An 18,189-nucleotide genomic window follows, 5' to 3' on the forward strand; every position below is an offset into this window, starting at 1 on the left:
TGTGCGGGTATACATATATTCAACAACCTATCATAACATAATAAATGTTTTGTGCTACTATAATGGAGTTATGTTTGGAATGCTTTAAAGAATTGTTTATTGGCTGTCTCCTCCTGCTTCTATTATCACTGTTTCCACAGTGATTCTTAGAACTAATACATCTGATTATATGTGATGTTAAAATTGTGATATTAGAATATTTCTCAATTTTAAGTTGTTATTTTGTATTGCGCTTCATTAAAAAAAAATACATCTTTGAATTCATTCCACATCTCACAGACTTTTTATCCCATGATTCAAAGAATATGAGTCATCTAATGTAGATTATAATTGTAGTACATTCTAGTAACCTAAAGGAACTTATATGTTTTGTTGAGTTGTGATTTTCATACTTTGCTGAAAATAATGTGTTGGGTGGGTACTACATATGCAATTGAAATTTTGCAATGGAATGTGTATATGACTATTTGAGAGATACTGTTAAATAAGCAATTAATAACTCAATGTATTACCACAAACTCATTCCTGTACTGCAAAAGTTTTGTTACTTCTTACAGTCTCTCTTGAGAATGTGAGTTCACAGAATAATAAGGTCTGCAGTTAGGAAAGCGACAACTTTTTTATTTCATTATTTTTGTCTTAACACAGGACCAAATACAAAATTAACCTTTTTTGAGCAGGTGTTTGGTATTTTCAGTGTGTTATCTGATGCCTAGGAAGTAGTTACGTGAAACATTTGCATGCGTTTTATGATGGTATTAACTTACCTGTAGCTGTCCTTCACACTGTGAATTAAGATCATTAATAATTGATACAGCAGTAGTTCAAGAATGGATTAATAGGGACTTAATTTATTGCTCTGAATATAGTGCTACATATATCACTGCATCAAATAGGGGTGTCCATTGTTATTCTTAAATAAAGTAATTATTAAGAAAGAGTCTGGCTTTTGTTAGCGTGTGATACTATTCAACCATTTAGTATTGTTCGCGTACACATAATGTCCTTTATAATTCATGGTAAATATACATTAAAGAGATTTAGTCTACTCAAAATTCCATAGAAAAGTCTATAATTGTACCTCAGACTTGTTCAATCATTTTAGAAATGCTATCCTTGCGGTATATTTTAATGTGTCAGAAAATACTCTAGTATTCACTGATTGGATACAAGACAGCATAGTAAAATACAGTACTCACTAAGTAATTGTAATTTATGGGGGTATTCCCTATAACCAGGTGACAGGGAATGTCCTAATAATGGAATCAAAGTGGTTAACTGCACATAAATTTTATTCATGAAGTGCAATATAATAGCATGTCCACAACTTATCGTAGCTCCGAATGCACAGAAGTATTTAGCTAGTCCACACTTGTTCCATTCCTCACTTGCCAGTGATCTTGCTTCTGAGTGATGCAGGTCACAGTCGCTATCTCTATATCTTAATCAAAATTCTATTTCAACCAGACGAGCTAGAGTTTTTTTTTTTTTTTTTTCATTTTCTTTTTGAAGACTTACTCTACCAGCAATTAATTTTACTCATGTATTTGTAACGGTGTGTCTCAGCTGAAGTCTTGCAAATCTAGTGAATACATATATAACATATTTGTATGAATGATCAGTATGTATCCTTACTTTATGTGCCATAAAGAAAAAGATATTGAATTGCTGCTTGTAGACTGCTTAGACATGTCAACTACGAAACTTATGAAACATCCACACTTCCTCCTAGGCCAGTTACTGTGTGTGTGTGTGTGTGTGTGTGTGTGTATGTGTGTGTGTGTGTGTGTGTGAAAGAAAGAGAGGGAGAGAGTAAGTTAGAGTGTTTATGTATGTATAAACGCACACACTGCTGCACTTTTCTTGTTTGAGTTAATGTTATTATTTTAGACACATCTGTTCTGTTTCTATACTTCCCAAATATTTTTTTACTAGGCACCACACAGATTATTGTTTGAGGAAGTATTAAGCAAAAATAATATAATCTAAATGCAAATATTTTTATAAGTCACTAAAATGATGTACTAGCATGTACTTTATGTTCACCAATAAATTAAAGGTATTTTCACATATTTACAGCAAGAGAAGAGGAGAATTTTGTTCCTTTACAATGAAACACTGAAGACTAGAGCTGGCATTCTACAACACATGAAAGCTACCATTAAACATCAAGCAAGAATAAAACAAATGGAGGTATGAAGGCAGATACTAAGGAATAAAATTGAATAAACTGCCCACCAATAATGTATCACAGTTTAATCCGTAACTGATGATACAACTCTGTTGTCATCTTATTGTTATAGTGGAATTCTAGGACAGAACAAAAATAATTATTGAGAAACAAACTACTATTCATTTTAAGATCTAATTGATGAATGGCAGATAGTGACATAAAAAACAAATAAATACATTCAGTCAGGAAAAATAATAAATTATGAGACTGCCAAGTACTTTCAGCAGGCAAAATCTTTGGTACTGCTGACAGACATATATAAAAGGAAAAGTAATGTACTACCTAACTCAGAAGTAATAGTTCCTTCACCGGGAAGGTGAGAGGAGTGCGTTGGGGAAGGTTAAAAATGAAGGCAGGTGACTTGAGACCCAGGATGAGTGAGGTCCACATGTAGTGAAGGCCCTTGTGTGTCACATCTGTCTTCCTAGAAGTCCAAAACACAGAAACATGTTTGTTTCTTTTATATACTGCCTACTCTGCATGAACAGTATATCTGCAGTGTGGGGATCACATACATCCATTCCCAGCATTCCATGTGAGAAGTGAGAAATTATTGCACATTCAATGTAGTATCACTTAGTTTGTAAGGTGAGCAGTGCTTTTTCCTTTCAATACGTATGTTTATCATAGTTATTATGGGGTTGCCTCATGCAAAATTTTTAAATGGTAGAATTATAAACTAATTTTTATATCATATTGTATTTCTTTAAAAAATTGCCACTGGACATTAATTGTTAATATTGTGAATATTCTTCATTTACACCATTCTAGAGACAAGTTCAGCTTTAGGAAGACTGACAGTGTAGGGAGTACCAGTTTTCTTTTGTATTTAACACTATAGTGGTGGCAGTGATCAAAATGACCCCTGCCATACTTTTTCCATCCTTGTTATATTGAATTTATTTACTGCGTTATGAAATCACATGAGTTTTCTGATTTTTTTCTCTTCTTTATAACAATCCAATTTATGAATTATTTATATTTTCTTTGACATTCCATTCAATATACCTACAGTAGTGAATAGGGTCAAATTGACCCCACTGTAATCCAACAATGAAGTGACAAAAGGCAACAGTCATGCAAAGCAGTTGCTGCTCATTTTTGCAACTTGGCACATATAAACTCCAATCTACCACTGTTTATATCATGACATTCAGGTAACAGTCTTTATCCAAGAGACACATTTTGGAACTTGTATCATCAGCATGGACTTTCTGATGAAGAAGTGTTACACCTCTTAGAGAATTCTGTAGTTGAATTGGAAATTGACTTCACTGATAAAGATGACAATTATGTACCTGAGACAAGTGAAGATGAAGACATTGTGAACTGGGAGTGATTTGTGGAAAAGGATTCATATGCTGATCTATGTCAATCATCAACTCTCTCTTCACAGCAAGTGCAGTTGGAAGCATCAACAAAGATAGTTTCTAGGGATGAAACTGTGTGGAAAATTGTCAAGTTTTCATCTTCTGGAAGAAAGTCAGCTGTGAACTCTCTGAAGGAGAGAGAAGGTCCCAATGCTTACGCTTGGCAACGAATAAACAACTCTGTCACCAGTGCTTTCTGTCTTATTTTTGACAAAGTAATGCTACTTCTCATGAATAAATACACAGTATCAAATGTTTGTAAAGTACTAAAAAGCAGTTCCTGGACTGTGTCACTTGAGGGCTGGAGAAACTGATACTCAGGGTGTCATTTGCACAAAATGTACGTCTGGATGATCTCTGAGGGGTGTTTATGAGTGGCTGTTGACTGCTGTATTTAGCTAGTGTGGCAATGTTTTGACTGCTTTGGCAACATCTATTCTACATCTATTACTCCTTGCAGCTATACCTAACCCTGCTGCCTTAACACTCCTTTATTAGACTGGTGTTGAGATTCAGCCTTCAAACTCTCGTGAATTATCTCAGGGTCCAGGTATGCTGTGTCCCATGCTTGCTAAGCACTGCACTTCTTTCTTCTGTGCAGATTTCTATAAGTTAAGTGGCTATAAAACAAAACACTGCTTCTCTACTTAAATGAAATGTAGGTTGGTTCAATTAACTCTGCATATTGTCACAAACTGATAAACGCTTCAACGTTACATGGGAACCAACTAATATTAATGTCTCAAAGACATGTTGTTAACATACTGTGAACTCTCATTAACATTCTGTCTGTGAATAGTATGTAACAACAATCACTTATATACATCATATTTGTCTTCCTTGGTGGTGGTCATCCTCCATGGTACCGGAGCTCCTTCATTCCTCCTTGCTCCAAGAAGATTACAAATGCTTTCCAGAAGGTAGACTCCTCACCTGTTGAGTAATACATTCACACAGTATGTGGCTTGATGTTTGCAGAATAATTATGATCATGGACATCTTTACTCTGAGCTCTATCTTTGATTTATTTGATACATGCCTTTCCGTGAATGGTATGGATCACTACATCTGGTCACACTGTTGGGGACCTACTTTTATCAAGGACATTTTGACAAGGGACAGGTTTCAGGAGCTTCTCAGATTTCTTCATTTTGGTGAAAAATAAACCTGAGCTGAATGCCTGGCATTCAACAAATCACTCTTGTATCTCGAATTTGGAAAGAGTTCACTGTAAACAGTATTTGTTCTTACCACCATGAAGAAAATATGACCATTGAGGAGCAACTATTACCAAGAAAAGCAGGATGCAAGTTCACTCAATTCATGTCCAACAAACCAAACAAGTATGCTCTCAAATTCTGGTTGGTTGTCAATGTAACAACAAAGTAAATACGTAATGCCTCTCAATACCTTGGCAAAGAGGACACACATAGAGAGAAGCAACAACTTTGAGAGTCCATCATCTGTGTTTCATGGAGCCATTTGTAAATCAAGGAAGAAATGTGACAGAAGACAACTTCTTTACATCTCTTCAACTTGTTAAGAAACTCAAAGAAAAGAAAACTTCATTAGTTGGTACAGTGAACAAGATCTTTTGTGAAACCCCTTATGAAGTAAGGAAGCCCAATTCTGAAATACACTTCACCATCATCCTGAATCTTAGTGGCAACACAGACTGCACCATGACTGTATACCAAGGAAAGAAGAATAAAAATGTGATTCTTCTGAGAACACTGCATGCTAAAGCAGCAATAAGCAAGGGAGGAAAAAAGGAACCTGAAGCCATAACATTCTACAGTGAAACAAAGTGTGGGGTGGATATGGTTGACCAAATGGTCTGTAATTATACCACAAAGGTTGCATGTTGGAGATGGCCAACTCATGTCTTCTACAACATCTTGAACAAGGTTGGCAATAAATGCATGGGTCATTTAAAAATAGTAAAGAAGAAGAAAATGGAAAGGAACAAGTTTATACTTCAGCTGGCAAATAAACTCAAGGGAATGATAGAGCAAGAACATAAGCAAAGGAAGAGGATACGGGACCAAAATCACCTAGAAAGTGGAGGAAGTGCCATATCAGACTGTAGAGAGACATCAAGACCATTGGCACCTGTGCAAAGTGCCACAAAGACATGTGCAGAAAATGTTCATGTAAAACAGAAATCATCCGTGCTATGTGTGTCTATCGGATTCCAGTGTCTTGAACGAAAAGTAAAACAAACCACATGTAGAACACAAGCAAGTGTATATGGACCATGTATACTAAATGTGTCTAGAAGGTTGTACAAATTTAATTATTTAGTTACATATTCCATAGATCATTTTGCGTGATAGATCATGATGATGTGGAAAGAGTCATTTTACATTCACATTGCAAATTAATTTGTACATACTGTTAAATTTTGAACATTTCTATGTTTATTTTCTTATTTTTTCTAAAGGAAAAAAAAAAGATATACAGATGTGAGTTAATAATTCCTACCCACCACTGTTACTAGGCATGTTTTTTAAGTAAGTACCATTTTGAAATTAAAACAAGAAGTGCTAAAACATCTCAGTAATTTTATTTTTACATTAAAGACTGTAGCTTAATCTACTTTTCTACATAATTTCCATCAATATTGAGGTTCTTGTCATAATGTTGTACCAGTTTTTGAATACCCTCCTCATAGAAGTCTGCCACCTGACTTGTTAACTACTCATCACCACTGTTTTGACTTCATCATCATCTTGAAGATGCTGACCGTTGAGGTGTTTCTTCAAGTGCAGGAGCAGATGGTAGTCACTGGGGGCAAGATCAGGGCTGTACGGAAGATGGTCTAGAGTTTTCCATTGAAAAGATGTGATGAGATCTTTGGTCTGATTCACCACATGCGGACAGGCATTGTCTTGCAGCAAAACAATGCCCTTGCTCAACTTGCCACATCTTTTGTTCTGAATTGAATGGCGCAGATTGTGCAATGTCTTACAATAAGCTGCTGCATTGATTGACTCATTATGAGGCAGAAATTCAACAAGCAATACTCCTTTTCCTTCCCAGAAAACTGTGCACATGATTTTCCAGGCAGAAATTGTTTGCTTAAACTGCACTTTTCTGGGTGAATCTGAATCCATTCCGTGGATTGTTGCTTTGATTCTGGTGTGAAGTAGGCCACCCATATTTCATTGCCTGTAACAATTTGGCTTAAGAAATCATCACTGTCCTTGTAGTACTGCTCAAGGAAAGTCAATGTACTGTCTAAACAGTTGGTTTTGTGCACATCCATCAACATTTTTGGTACCAAATGTGTGCACAATTTTTGGTAATTCAAGTGCTCGATCACAATGCCATACAAAACACTATGAGAAACATTAGGAAAGTCATCCCACAAGGAGAAAATCATAAAGCGTCTGTTTTCTCTCACCTTATTGTCCACTTCCTGCACCAAACTTTTATTAACGACTGAAGGATGCCCACTCCATTGTTCATAATGCACATTTGTGTGGACATCTTTAAATGCTCTCATCCACTCTCTTACCATTCCATCACTCCATAAACTGCACCGATCTCATGATGAATATCAATTGCTTTTAGGCCTTTAGCACTAAGAAATCTTATAACAGCCCGTACTTTACTGTTGGTGGGACTCACGATTATCAGAGGCATCTTAAACACTCAGTAGACAACGTAAACAAGGAAGAATCAGACTGTAATGGCGTCAGTGCGTAGATTAAGGTACAGGCTTTCATTTAAAAATAGAATTATAGAGATATCTTAGCACGACTTTTTTTTATTTCAAAATGGTACTTATTTGAAAAAAACATGCCTCATACAATAATAGTAATTCTGCTATGCAATAGAAGAAGTTGTTGAGAAACTTTCTCAGTTTGTTATCAAATTTTACTTTGCAGTCTGTCAGGCATTTTATATCACTGGGTAAGTGATCAAAACCTTTTGTTACAGCATTAAGCACCCTTTTTTGTGCTAAAGACAACCGTAATGTGGAGCAATGAATGTCATTTTTCCTTCTGGTAGTGTAATTATGTACCTCATTGTACCTTTTGAACTTTAGTGGATTGTTAACAACAAACTTCGTGAGAGATAAACATATCTACATCTTCATATACTTCTTTACTCTGTGAGGTGCATGGCAGAGGGTATGTCTCATTGTACCAATTATAAGGGTTTCTTCCTGTTCCATTCACCTATGGATTGTGAGAAGAGTGATTGTCTAATGCCTCTGTGTGCAGTAATTATTCTAATCTTATCCTCATAACCCCTGTGTAAGCAATGGATAGGAGGTTGTAATGTATCCCAAGAGTAATCATTTAAAGCCAGTTCTTGAAGCATTGTTAATAGACTTTCTTGGGATAGTTTACATCTGTCTTCAAGAGTCTACCAATTCAATTCCTTCAGTATCTCTGTGACACCCTCCCACAGATTAAACAAACCTGTGACCATTCTTGCTGCCCTTCTCTGTATACATTCAGTATCCTCCGTTCATTCATTCATTCATTCATTCATTCTCAAGCTTTGTCCCATACATCCCATCATGACAATTCCAGTTACTGGTATACGAGCGTTGTTTTTTAAGTAAGGGCCATTTTTATTTTTTAAAAAAAAGATACAACTACTTTTGTAAAAATCTTTTATTTTCTGATTCTACACACTTTTACCTATTTTTCTACATAGTTGCCTTGTTTATTTAAGCACTTGTCATACCGTACAACTAAGTTTTTAATTCCCTCTTCAAAGAATTCGGCCGCTTGCTCTGACAGCCAAGAGTTCACGGCCGCTTTCACTTCATCGTTGTCATTGAAGTGCTGCCCGCCAAGATGGTGTTTCAGGTACCGGAAAAGGTGAAAATCGCTAGGAGCAAGGTCAGGGCTGTATGGTGCATGGTCCAAAATTTCCCAGCCAAAAGAATCAATCAAATCACGAGTCTTTTGAGAGGTGTGAGGCCTAGTGTTATCATGCAGGAGCAAAACTCCTTTTGTCAGCATGCCGCGCCTTTTGTTTTGAATTGCTCTGCAGAGCTTCTTTAGAGTTGCACAGTGGGGATCTGAGTTGATTGTCATTCCTCATGGCATAAAGTCCACTAGCAAAACACCACGCCGGTCCCAGAACACAGTTGCCATAATCTTGCGCTTTGACAGCATCTGTTTGGCTTTGACCTTGACGGGTGGGGTTGTCGCTTGCTTTCAGGAGTGATATGGGATACCCGTGTTTCATCTCCAGTGACAATTTGACTCAACATGTCATCCCCTTCTTCCTCGTAATGAATCAAAAAGTGCAATGAAGTGGCAAATCTCTTCCCTTTGTGGTCCTCTGTGAGGAGTCTGGGTACCCACCGAGAACACAGTTTCTTAAAGTTTAGGTTTCCAGACACAATTTTGTGCAAAACCGATCTTGGAACTTGTGGAAATTCCAAAGAAAGAGTGGAAATTGTGAATCTTCTGTCCTCACGAATCTTTGTTTCGACTGCAGCCACCAAATCATCAGTGATCACAGAGGGCCAGCCTGAGCATTCTTCGTCATGAACGTTTTGACGGCCATTTTTAAACTCTCTAACCCATTGGCACAATTTACCTTCACTCATTGCATTCAAGCCATAAACTTCAGTTAACTGACGATGAATTTATGCAGTTGATAGGTTTCTCGCAGTCAAAAAATGTATCACTGACCGTATCTCACACTCGGCGGGCGATTCAATAATCATAAACATTATAAAGTAGCACAGCGATGCGTACACGTCAGCTACAGAGCTGCAACTTTCATCAGTGTGAACGGGAAGTGGCGCGGTGTCTTGTTGTGGCGTCCGCGCGAACTACGGGACTATACGCTCGAACGGCCCTTACTTAAAAAACAACCCTCGTATGTTAACAGGACAAAGCTACCCCATCTGGCAACTTCTGTAAAGTATTTTAAAAATGAGTTATGATTGACACAAATCTATTGAAATTCATGATTTTTGTAATTATTCCTACATTACTTTATTTAAGTATGATGGAAGAAAAACAGTGGATTTGGAAAAAAAAAACACTGTTATTCCTTCTATACTCTGCACCTGTTCTTTTTATTTAGTATTTCGAACAGAGGATTTATGTAACTTTACAGACATCAGTATTAATTGTCTACATACTGGCAAAACCAGGATTTAACTAACGAAATACTGAAGGTTGGTGGATATTACATTATTGAGTCCAAGTATTGGAGAAGGAGTGGCTAATGAGATCTTTTTTACTTAGTTTTTAAATATTCGAAGATTTTTCAGTTTCCTGCTTGCTGTCCACCAGCAACCTGTCATTGACTTTGTAGGAATATTGATCTCTGCATGAGTCTTGAATGTCTCTGGCTGGCACACAGTGTACAATATTAGAACAAAGAGAGAAGAGAAACAATGTGTTTAGTACTACTTGTTTGATGCATACATATGTAAAGTTGCTATTGTGAATAAAGTGTATGTTCCATTAACTGTGCCATGTATGATTGAAAGTAGTCCCCATTGTACTGTGATTGACTTTTCCTACACTGGTGGCCCTGCATCTGTCATGAAATGTGCACTAATTTGCTACTCTGTGTTAATGCAGTTCTCTGTATTATGTCATGACAATGTGACCATTACACAATGCACTTCACATCACACCACTTCTGGATTACAGTGCATTGATAATTTGCACCTTGTGCCTGCAGAGAATACTGGCCTAACTATGCCTCAGCAGTGGCAACCAGGCTCAGCATGAATTCCTCTCCTGTGCCAGCCTCTTTATCTCAAAGTAGCACTTGCAACCTACGTTCTCAATTATTTACTGGATGTATTCCAATCTTTGTCCTCTTCTGCAGTTTTTGCATACTACAGTTCTCTCTAGTACCGTGGAACTCATTCCCTGATGTCTTAACAGATTTCCCATAATACTGTCCCTTGTCCTTCTCAGTGTTTTCCACATATTCCTTTCCTCTCTGATTCTGTGCAGAAACTCCTCATTCCTTACCTTATCAGTTCACCTAATTTTCAACATTCGTCTGTAGCACCATATCTCAAATGCTTCAAATCTTTTCTGTTCTGGTTTTCCCACAGTCCACATTTTTTCCTCAAATTAAGGCCTATATTTGATACTAGCAGACTTCTCTTGGCCACAAATGCCCTATTTTTCCAGAGCTAGTTTGCTTTTGATGTCCTCCTTCTCCATCTACAATTGGTTATTTTACTGCCCAGGTAGTAGAATTCCTTAACTTAATCTATTTCACAATCATCAATCCTGATGTTAAGTTTCTCACTGTTCTCATTTCTGCTAGTTTTCATTACTTCCATCTTTCTTCAATTTACTGTCACTCCTTATTCTGTATTCATTATATTGTTCATTCCTTGTGTAATTCTTCTTCATTTTCTCTATGTCATCAGTGAATAATATCATTGATATCCTTACACCTTGAGTTTTAATTCCACTCCTGATCCTTTTTTTATTTCCATCATTGCCTCTTCAATGTACAGACTGAACAGTAGGAAGGAAAGACTACATCCAAGTGTTACACCCTTTTTAATCCAAGTGCCCATCTCTCCCTATAGCTTACTCCTATTTTTCTCAGAATTACGAAACTCTTGAACTGTTTTATATTGTTAAATGCTTTTTCCAGATTGACAAATCCTATGAATGTGTCTTGATTTTTCTTTAGTCTTGCTTCCATTGCCAACCTCAAGGTCAGAACTGCCTCCCTGTTGCCTTTACCTTTTCTAAAGCCAAATTGATCATAATCTAGCACATCCTCAATTTTCTTTTCCATTCTTCTGTATGTTATTCTTGTCAGCAACTTGGAGGCATGAGTGATAATTCTCACACTTTTCAGCTCTTGCAGTCTTCAGAATTGTGTGGATAACTTTTTCTGAGAATCAGATGGTATGTCGCCACACTCATACATTCTACACAGTAATGTGAATAGTCATTTTGTTGTCACTGCTCCCAGTGATTTTTGAAATTCTGATGGAATGTTATATATCATTTCTGCCTTATTTGATCTCAAGTTCTCCAATGCTCTCTTAAATTCTGGTTCTAGTACTGTATCCTCTATCTCTTCTAAATATCCTCCTGTTTCTTCTTCTATCACATCAGAGAAGTTTTCCCTTCTATGTATTCTTTCCATATACCTGCTCTCTCCTCTGCATTTAACAGTGGAATTCCCATTGCACTCTTAATGTTACCACCCTTGCTTTTAATGTCACCAAAGGTTGCTTTGACTTTTCTGTATACTGAGTCAGTCCTTTCCACAATCGTTTCTTTTTTTATTTCTTCATGTTTTTGATGGAGCCATGTCGTCTAAGTTTCCTGCACTTTCTATTTATTGCATTCCTCAGTAGTATGTATTTCTGTATTCCTGAATTTCCCTAAACATTATTGTACTTTCTTCTTTCATCAATTGACTGAAATATTTCTTCTGTTACCCATGGTTTTTCACTGTTGCCTAATTTGTGCCTACGTTTTTCTTTCCAACTTCTGTGATTGCCTGTTTTAGAGATGTCCATTCCTCTTCAGCTGTACTGCTTACTCTGCTATTCCCTATTGCTGCATCTATAGGCTTCAAGAACTTCAAGTGTGTCTCATTATCCCTTAGCGCTTCTGTATCCCACTCTTTGTGTATTCATTCTTCCTGACTAATCTCATGAGCTTCAACCTACTCACTACTACATTGTGATCTGAGTCTGTATCTACTCCTGGGTATGCCTTACAACCCAGTATCTGATTTTGGAATCTGACCATGATGTAATCTAACTGAAATCTTCCTGTATCACCTGGTCTTTTCCAAGTATACCTCCTATTGTGATTCGTGAACAGAGTATTTGCTATTGCTAGTTGAAATTTATTACAGTACTCAATTAGTCTTTCTCCTCTCTCATTCCTTGCCCCTATCCCATATTCTCCTGTAACCTTTTCTTCTGCTCCTTCCCCTACAGCTGCATTCCACTCCCCCATAACTATTAGATTTTTGTCTCCTTTTATTTACTGTATTACCCTTTCAATATCATCATATACTTTCTTTATCTGTTCATCTTCAACTTGCGACATCAGCATGTATATCTGAACTTCTGTTGTTGGTGCTGGTTTGTTGTTGATTCTGACAAGAGCAACCCTATCACTGAACTATTCACTGTAACACAGTCTTTGTCCTACCTTTCTATTCATAGCAAATTCTACTCCTGTTGTACCATTTTCTGCTGCTGTTGACATTGCCATACATTCATCTGACCAGAAATCTTTGTCTTCTTTCCATTTCGCTTCACTGACCCCTACTATATCAAGATTGAACCTATGTATTTCCTTTTTCAGATTTTATAGCTTCCCTACCACATTCAAGCTTCTGACATTCCATGCATTGACTCATAGAACATTGTCGTTTCATTAATTATTCAGTCTTTTTCTCATAGTAATCTTACCCCTGGCAGTCCCCTCCCGGAGATCGGAATAGGGTACTATTGCAGAATCTTTTGCCATTGGAGAGATCATCATGATACTTTTTCAGTTGCAGGTCACATGTCCTTTGGATACATGTTGTGTGTCTTTAATGTAGTGGTTTCCATTGCCTTCTGCATCCTAATGCCATTGATCATTGCTGATTTTTTCTGCCTTTAGGGGCAGTTTCTCACCCCAAGGACAAGAGAGTGCATTAAACCTCTGTCTGCTCCTCCAATTGTCAAGGCCATTGGCAGAATGAGGGTGACTTCTTACACCAGAAATATTTGGCTGCCAAAGCTGATTATTAATCAGAATTTAAGCAGTGGGTGGTTTTGAACTTGGGATCAAGGACATTTCAATTAGTATTCAAAGCCAGTATCCCTAGACCTCAGGTACTGTTACCAGTAGTCGAAGCCTCCTAGACATCAGGTACTGTTACCAACTGAGTTCAACTCACAATGATCACACACATCTCTAAACCTCAACAAAAACTACTTGCATGTCCTTGATGATATACTACCTGCAACTATTAAACAGTACAGGGTTGGCTCAGGTGACTGACAGCATAGGGGAGCTATGTAGGAATTTTACAAAGGAGGATCAGGTAGTGATAGTGGGTGGAGCAGGGAACAGTCTTGATGGAGACAGGGAATATGATGTAGGCGGTCACCTGGTATAGATATCTATTGAAACTGATAGCACTAATGTGCTTTTCGTGCAACTGTTTCAGCATCATGATCAGCCTCAATGTAATGCGGCTGTCAGGTGTGTTAACGTGGGGCTGGAGAGGGTGCTGATTGCCGAGGGCATGGGTCACATTTCAGTGGTGCCAGTTGGATCTATCACCAAATCAGGTTTCACTCGGCATGCCTGTACCTCAATGGGTATGGGAAGGAGAGGCTGACAAAGCTTGTAGGTGACAGTGTAGTGGGTTCTGGTGGGATCACTCATGGAAAAATTCATGTAGTAGTTGGTGTTAGAGGTGCACCTTTTTTAGATTGAAGTCAGCTGATAGGTATACCTACTTAAAGGAAGTCCCTCTAACTAAGGGCTCGCCCTTCAGAGGATTTCATGTTTCCAAGCAGAGAAGGAATTAGCATATTTCATCAAAATCTAAGAGGTATTAGGGATAAAGTTAGTGAACTGCTTACAGATGTTGACTCTGAAATTATTGGTATGTCAGAGCACCACTCAAATATTTTGCCAATTCAGGTGATTCCTTTACCAGGATACATATTAGCTGGCTGTTTTTCAAGGAATTCCTTGTGGGGTGGGGGAGTTGCTATGTATGTAAAAAACAGAATTCCATTTGAGTCCCTAGACCTATCACAGCACTGCATTGAACAGATATTTGAATGTTGTGCAGGGACAGTTGTATTTAATGAAACTAAACTTCTAATTGTCATTGTTTATAGGTCCCCTAACTCTGACTTCTGCTCAAGCTAGAGAGGGCTCTTGATTCGCTTTCTAGGAAGTACCAGAAATTAGTTATATGTGGTGATTTAAATATAAATTTTGTATACGCTGGTGCAAGAAAAAGGATGTTGGTAGATCTCCTAGTCTTATGATCTCATGCAGACTGTGTTTTTTTCCAACTGGGATACAGGGGAACAGTAGCACAGCCATAGACAATATTTTTATTCATTCTTCAGTACTCGATGGGCATTCTGTTAGTAAAAGTGTGAATGGCCTTTCAGATCACGTTGCACAAATTTTAACACTAAAAGGATTTTGTACTCAAACAAATGTCACATATAACTACAAATTATCTAGGGAAGTTAATCCAACAGCAATAGAGAGTTTTTTTAAACCCTGTCAAGGAACAAGAGTGGCAGGATGTTTATAGTGCTGATAACATAGATGATAAATATAATGCTTTCCTTAACACTTTTCTCATGCTCTCTGAGACCTGCTTTCCATTAGAATGTTCTTAACTGGGTTCTAGCAGTAGCAGGCAGCCCAGGTGGCTGACTAGTGGGATAAGGATATCATGTAGAACAAAGCGATAATTATATCAAAATGTCAGAAGTAGTCAAAATCAAGCTGCTGTAGCCCATTACAAACAGTATTGTAAGGTGCTTAATAATGTTATTAGGAAGACAAAGAGTATGTGGTATTCAAATAGAATAGCTAATTCACAGGATAAAATTAAAACTGTGTGGTCAGTTGTGAAGGAAGTGTCTGGTTAGCAGCACAAGGTTGGCAATAAAAGTCAGTTCACAGTAAAAATATTTCTGTTACTGATAAATCAGATATATGTACAGTTTTTAACAATAATTTTTTGAGCATTGCTGATGAATTAAATAAAAATTTGGCTTCTACCAGGAATCATATAACTCTTGGCAAATGCCTTCCTGAGACTGATGTCTGAAATATTCCTCTGTAATACAGACAAGGGGGAGATTGAGTCAATAATTAAATCACTGAAGACTGAGGACTCATGGTTATGATGGAGTGCCAAGCAGAATATTTAAGTATTGTGCTGCACATGTTAGCCTTGTATTTAGCCATGTTTGTAATTTTTCCTTTAAAGTACTCAGTGGTAAAGCTGCTTTATAAAAAGGGAGAAAGGGATAATGTATACAATTTTAGACTCACCAAAGATATGTGAGCTGCAACAGAAAAGCACAGATACTATGCATCAACAACACAGACCTCCATCAATGCATTAGGGAGACAGAGGCAGCACTCATATTGACACATGAACACTTACACATCATACACTCTCCGCTGCTGTTTGCAACACATGGGGTGCCACCTTCAACCCCCCTCTCCCCCCCTCCCCCCCCCAATCAACCAGGCAAAATGTGCACACAACAGTCACCTCACCATGGTGCACCCTGACAGTAGCTGACAACAGAGACAGGCAGACACCACCTTGCTAACGACATCTTTGCACTACCTGTTTCCAGCTGAGCCAGCTCGACACTCCTCCCACTCACCACAAACCTCACTGTCTGTGCTCTGCAGACCTATAGACTTATGAAAACATGATACAGGCACATTTGCAAGCAGGCATTATGTGACCTTTGGACAGCCTGTGGGCTTTGCGCATTAAGCTTGTACCTAAGAAAGACAGTTCAGTCTGACTTTGTGGAGACTGTAGGGTACATAGCATCAGAACCATACATAATAGTTACTCTGTACCTAAATACCAATGCACCCTTAAGATGTCCCAAAAACGGTGATCATCACCCCGTTTGAACTGTACGATAATCTCTTCATGCCATGCAGCCTCAAGAATGCTGCACAAACATGGCATCATTTTATTGATAGACTACTCCTTCGATTTCTGTACTGCAACACCCATCTCATCTTCTCCAGAATTCATGATGAACATTCATATCACCTAGAACAAATTCTAATTGTGCTACGATAAGGTGCTGCATCATCAACAAAAAGAAGTCAGAACTTCAACAAATGGAGGTGTTGTTCTTAGGCCATACACTCAATGTGTGTGTCCGGCATCAAACCAACAGTGGATCACTTGGATATGGCGAAAAACCTTCCACTTCCAGAAACTTTTCATGACCTGTGTCAGTTCCTTGGAATCCTTAACTTCTACCAGTGACACCCTCCTCATGCAGCTGCGAGCAGTCTCCCCTCATGAACGCCTTATCTGGCAAAGATAAACACAGAAAAAGAAAGTTGCATGGTTTCCAGAGATGACATAGCATTCTATTGGGCAAAGAACTGTCCAGCATAAGTTGTTACTTTGGCATGTGCTAACCTGAGAATGGAATTCACCCTCACAACTGATGTGAGTGACACTGTGATGGGGGCTGTGCTTCAGCAGGTGATAGATGGAGTGCCCCAACCACTTTTGTTCTTCTCGAAGAAACCATCTTCTTTACAATCTGAGCAGTCAGCATTTGACTGAGAACATCTTGTGATATATGTGACAGTCAAATGCTTCCACAAGTACATAAAGGAGGCACGTGGTGACCTTGTACACAGATCGCAAATGCCATCAGGAACTGATCTCAGGATGCCATTCTACAACACTTTAGACATTTAACCTTATTGCAGAGTATGCCATCAAAATACATTACATCCGCAATGTGAACAGTATCATTGCAGACTACATTTCAAGAATTAGTGCAATTTCTCTCCAATATCACTTTGAGTCCATGGCAGCTGAACAAACGAGTGACTTAAGCATCCTTAGTGATCATGACACAAACTTTGGCACTGAACATCAGTCTCTACCCAGGTGTCAAACAACACTGCTCTGGGACATTCCACAGAACAGGCCACAACCACTAGTGCCTCTTATGATGTGCCATGAAACTGAGTGACTAGGTAATTTGAGGCACCCTAGTGTCAAGGTGACAGTCCACCTAGTGACAGACAGATTCATATGGACCATTGTCCAACAAGATTGTTGTCACTGGGTGCAAAGATGTCTTGCATGTCAGAATAGCAAGACAGGCTGTCACACACAGCCTCATCTTGGACGCTCCCTCATGCTGAACATTTGGTTCTGACATGTGAACCTCAACTTCATCAGACCTCTGCCAGAGTCAGAAGGATTTTGATACCTCCTGTCTGTGATCAACAGGACATAATGATGGATATGTCATCACAGTCAAACCAACTGCACTTGCATTCATCAAGATGTGGATAGCCCACTTTGGCACATTCGAACTGATTACAACTGACCAGAGCTGCCAATTTGAATTGGTTCCCTTCAGTGCCCTGTTTTGCCCCTGTAGCATCGCCCACACGCAGACTACCACACATTGTCAACAAAGTAATCAACTCATTGATTAGTGGCACTGGACCACGAAGGTGGCTCTCATGTGCTAAGGTGGTTCCTGGACTGGGACACTCCCATGGGTCATGCTAGGCGTTCCCTTAGCATATGAGGATGCCCTATGGGTGTCCCTTGTCAAGGTGGTCTACAGAGAGCCACTGCACTTATGAGCAGACTTTGCCCAGCGTACAGATGACCTAAATTAGATGGACTTACCTACACTAGTGCCTCAGTAACATATGCAGAACATGCACTTCCTGCCTCCCTCAACTCATTCAAATCAAAAGTGTTTATACATCAAGACCTTGCCTCGTGTGGCTTTGTGATATTGCAGGATGATGCCGGATGACCAGCTTTGCAACCCCTTTATTCAGGCCCTTACAGGGCACTCAAGCATGGTCC

At 38.5% G+C, this 18,189-nt stretch overlaps 1 protein-coding gene across 1 annotated transcript in view; it reads left to right on the plus strand.

Moving 5' to 3' along the window:
• Positions 1 to 18,189, plus strand: part of LOC126361248 (protein sneaky) — a 260,828-nt gene that overhangs the window by 219,382 nt on the left and 23,257 nt on the right. Inside the window, exon 11 of the mRNA XM_050007779.1 lies at positions 2,080 to 2,193. Coding sequence (XP_049863736.1) covers positions 2,080 to 2,193 — 114 coding nt within the window. The remainder of the gene's footprint in view (positions 1 to 2,079; positions 2,194 to 18,189) is intronic.

The sequence above is a fragment of the Schistocerca gregaria genome, chromosome 1 (assembly GCF_023897955.1).
Source record: "Schistocerca gregaria isolate iqSchGreg1 chromosome 1, iqSchGreg1.2, whole genome shotgun sequence".
NCBI lineage: Eukaryota > Metazoa > Arthropoda > Insecta > Orthoptera > Acrididae > Schistocerca > Schistocerca gregaria.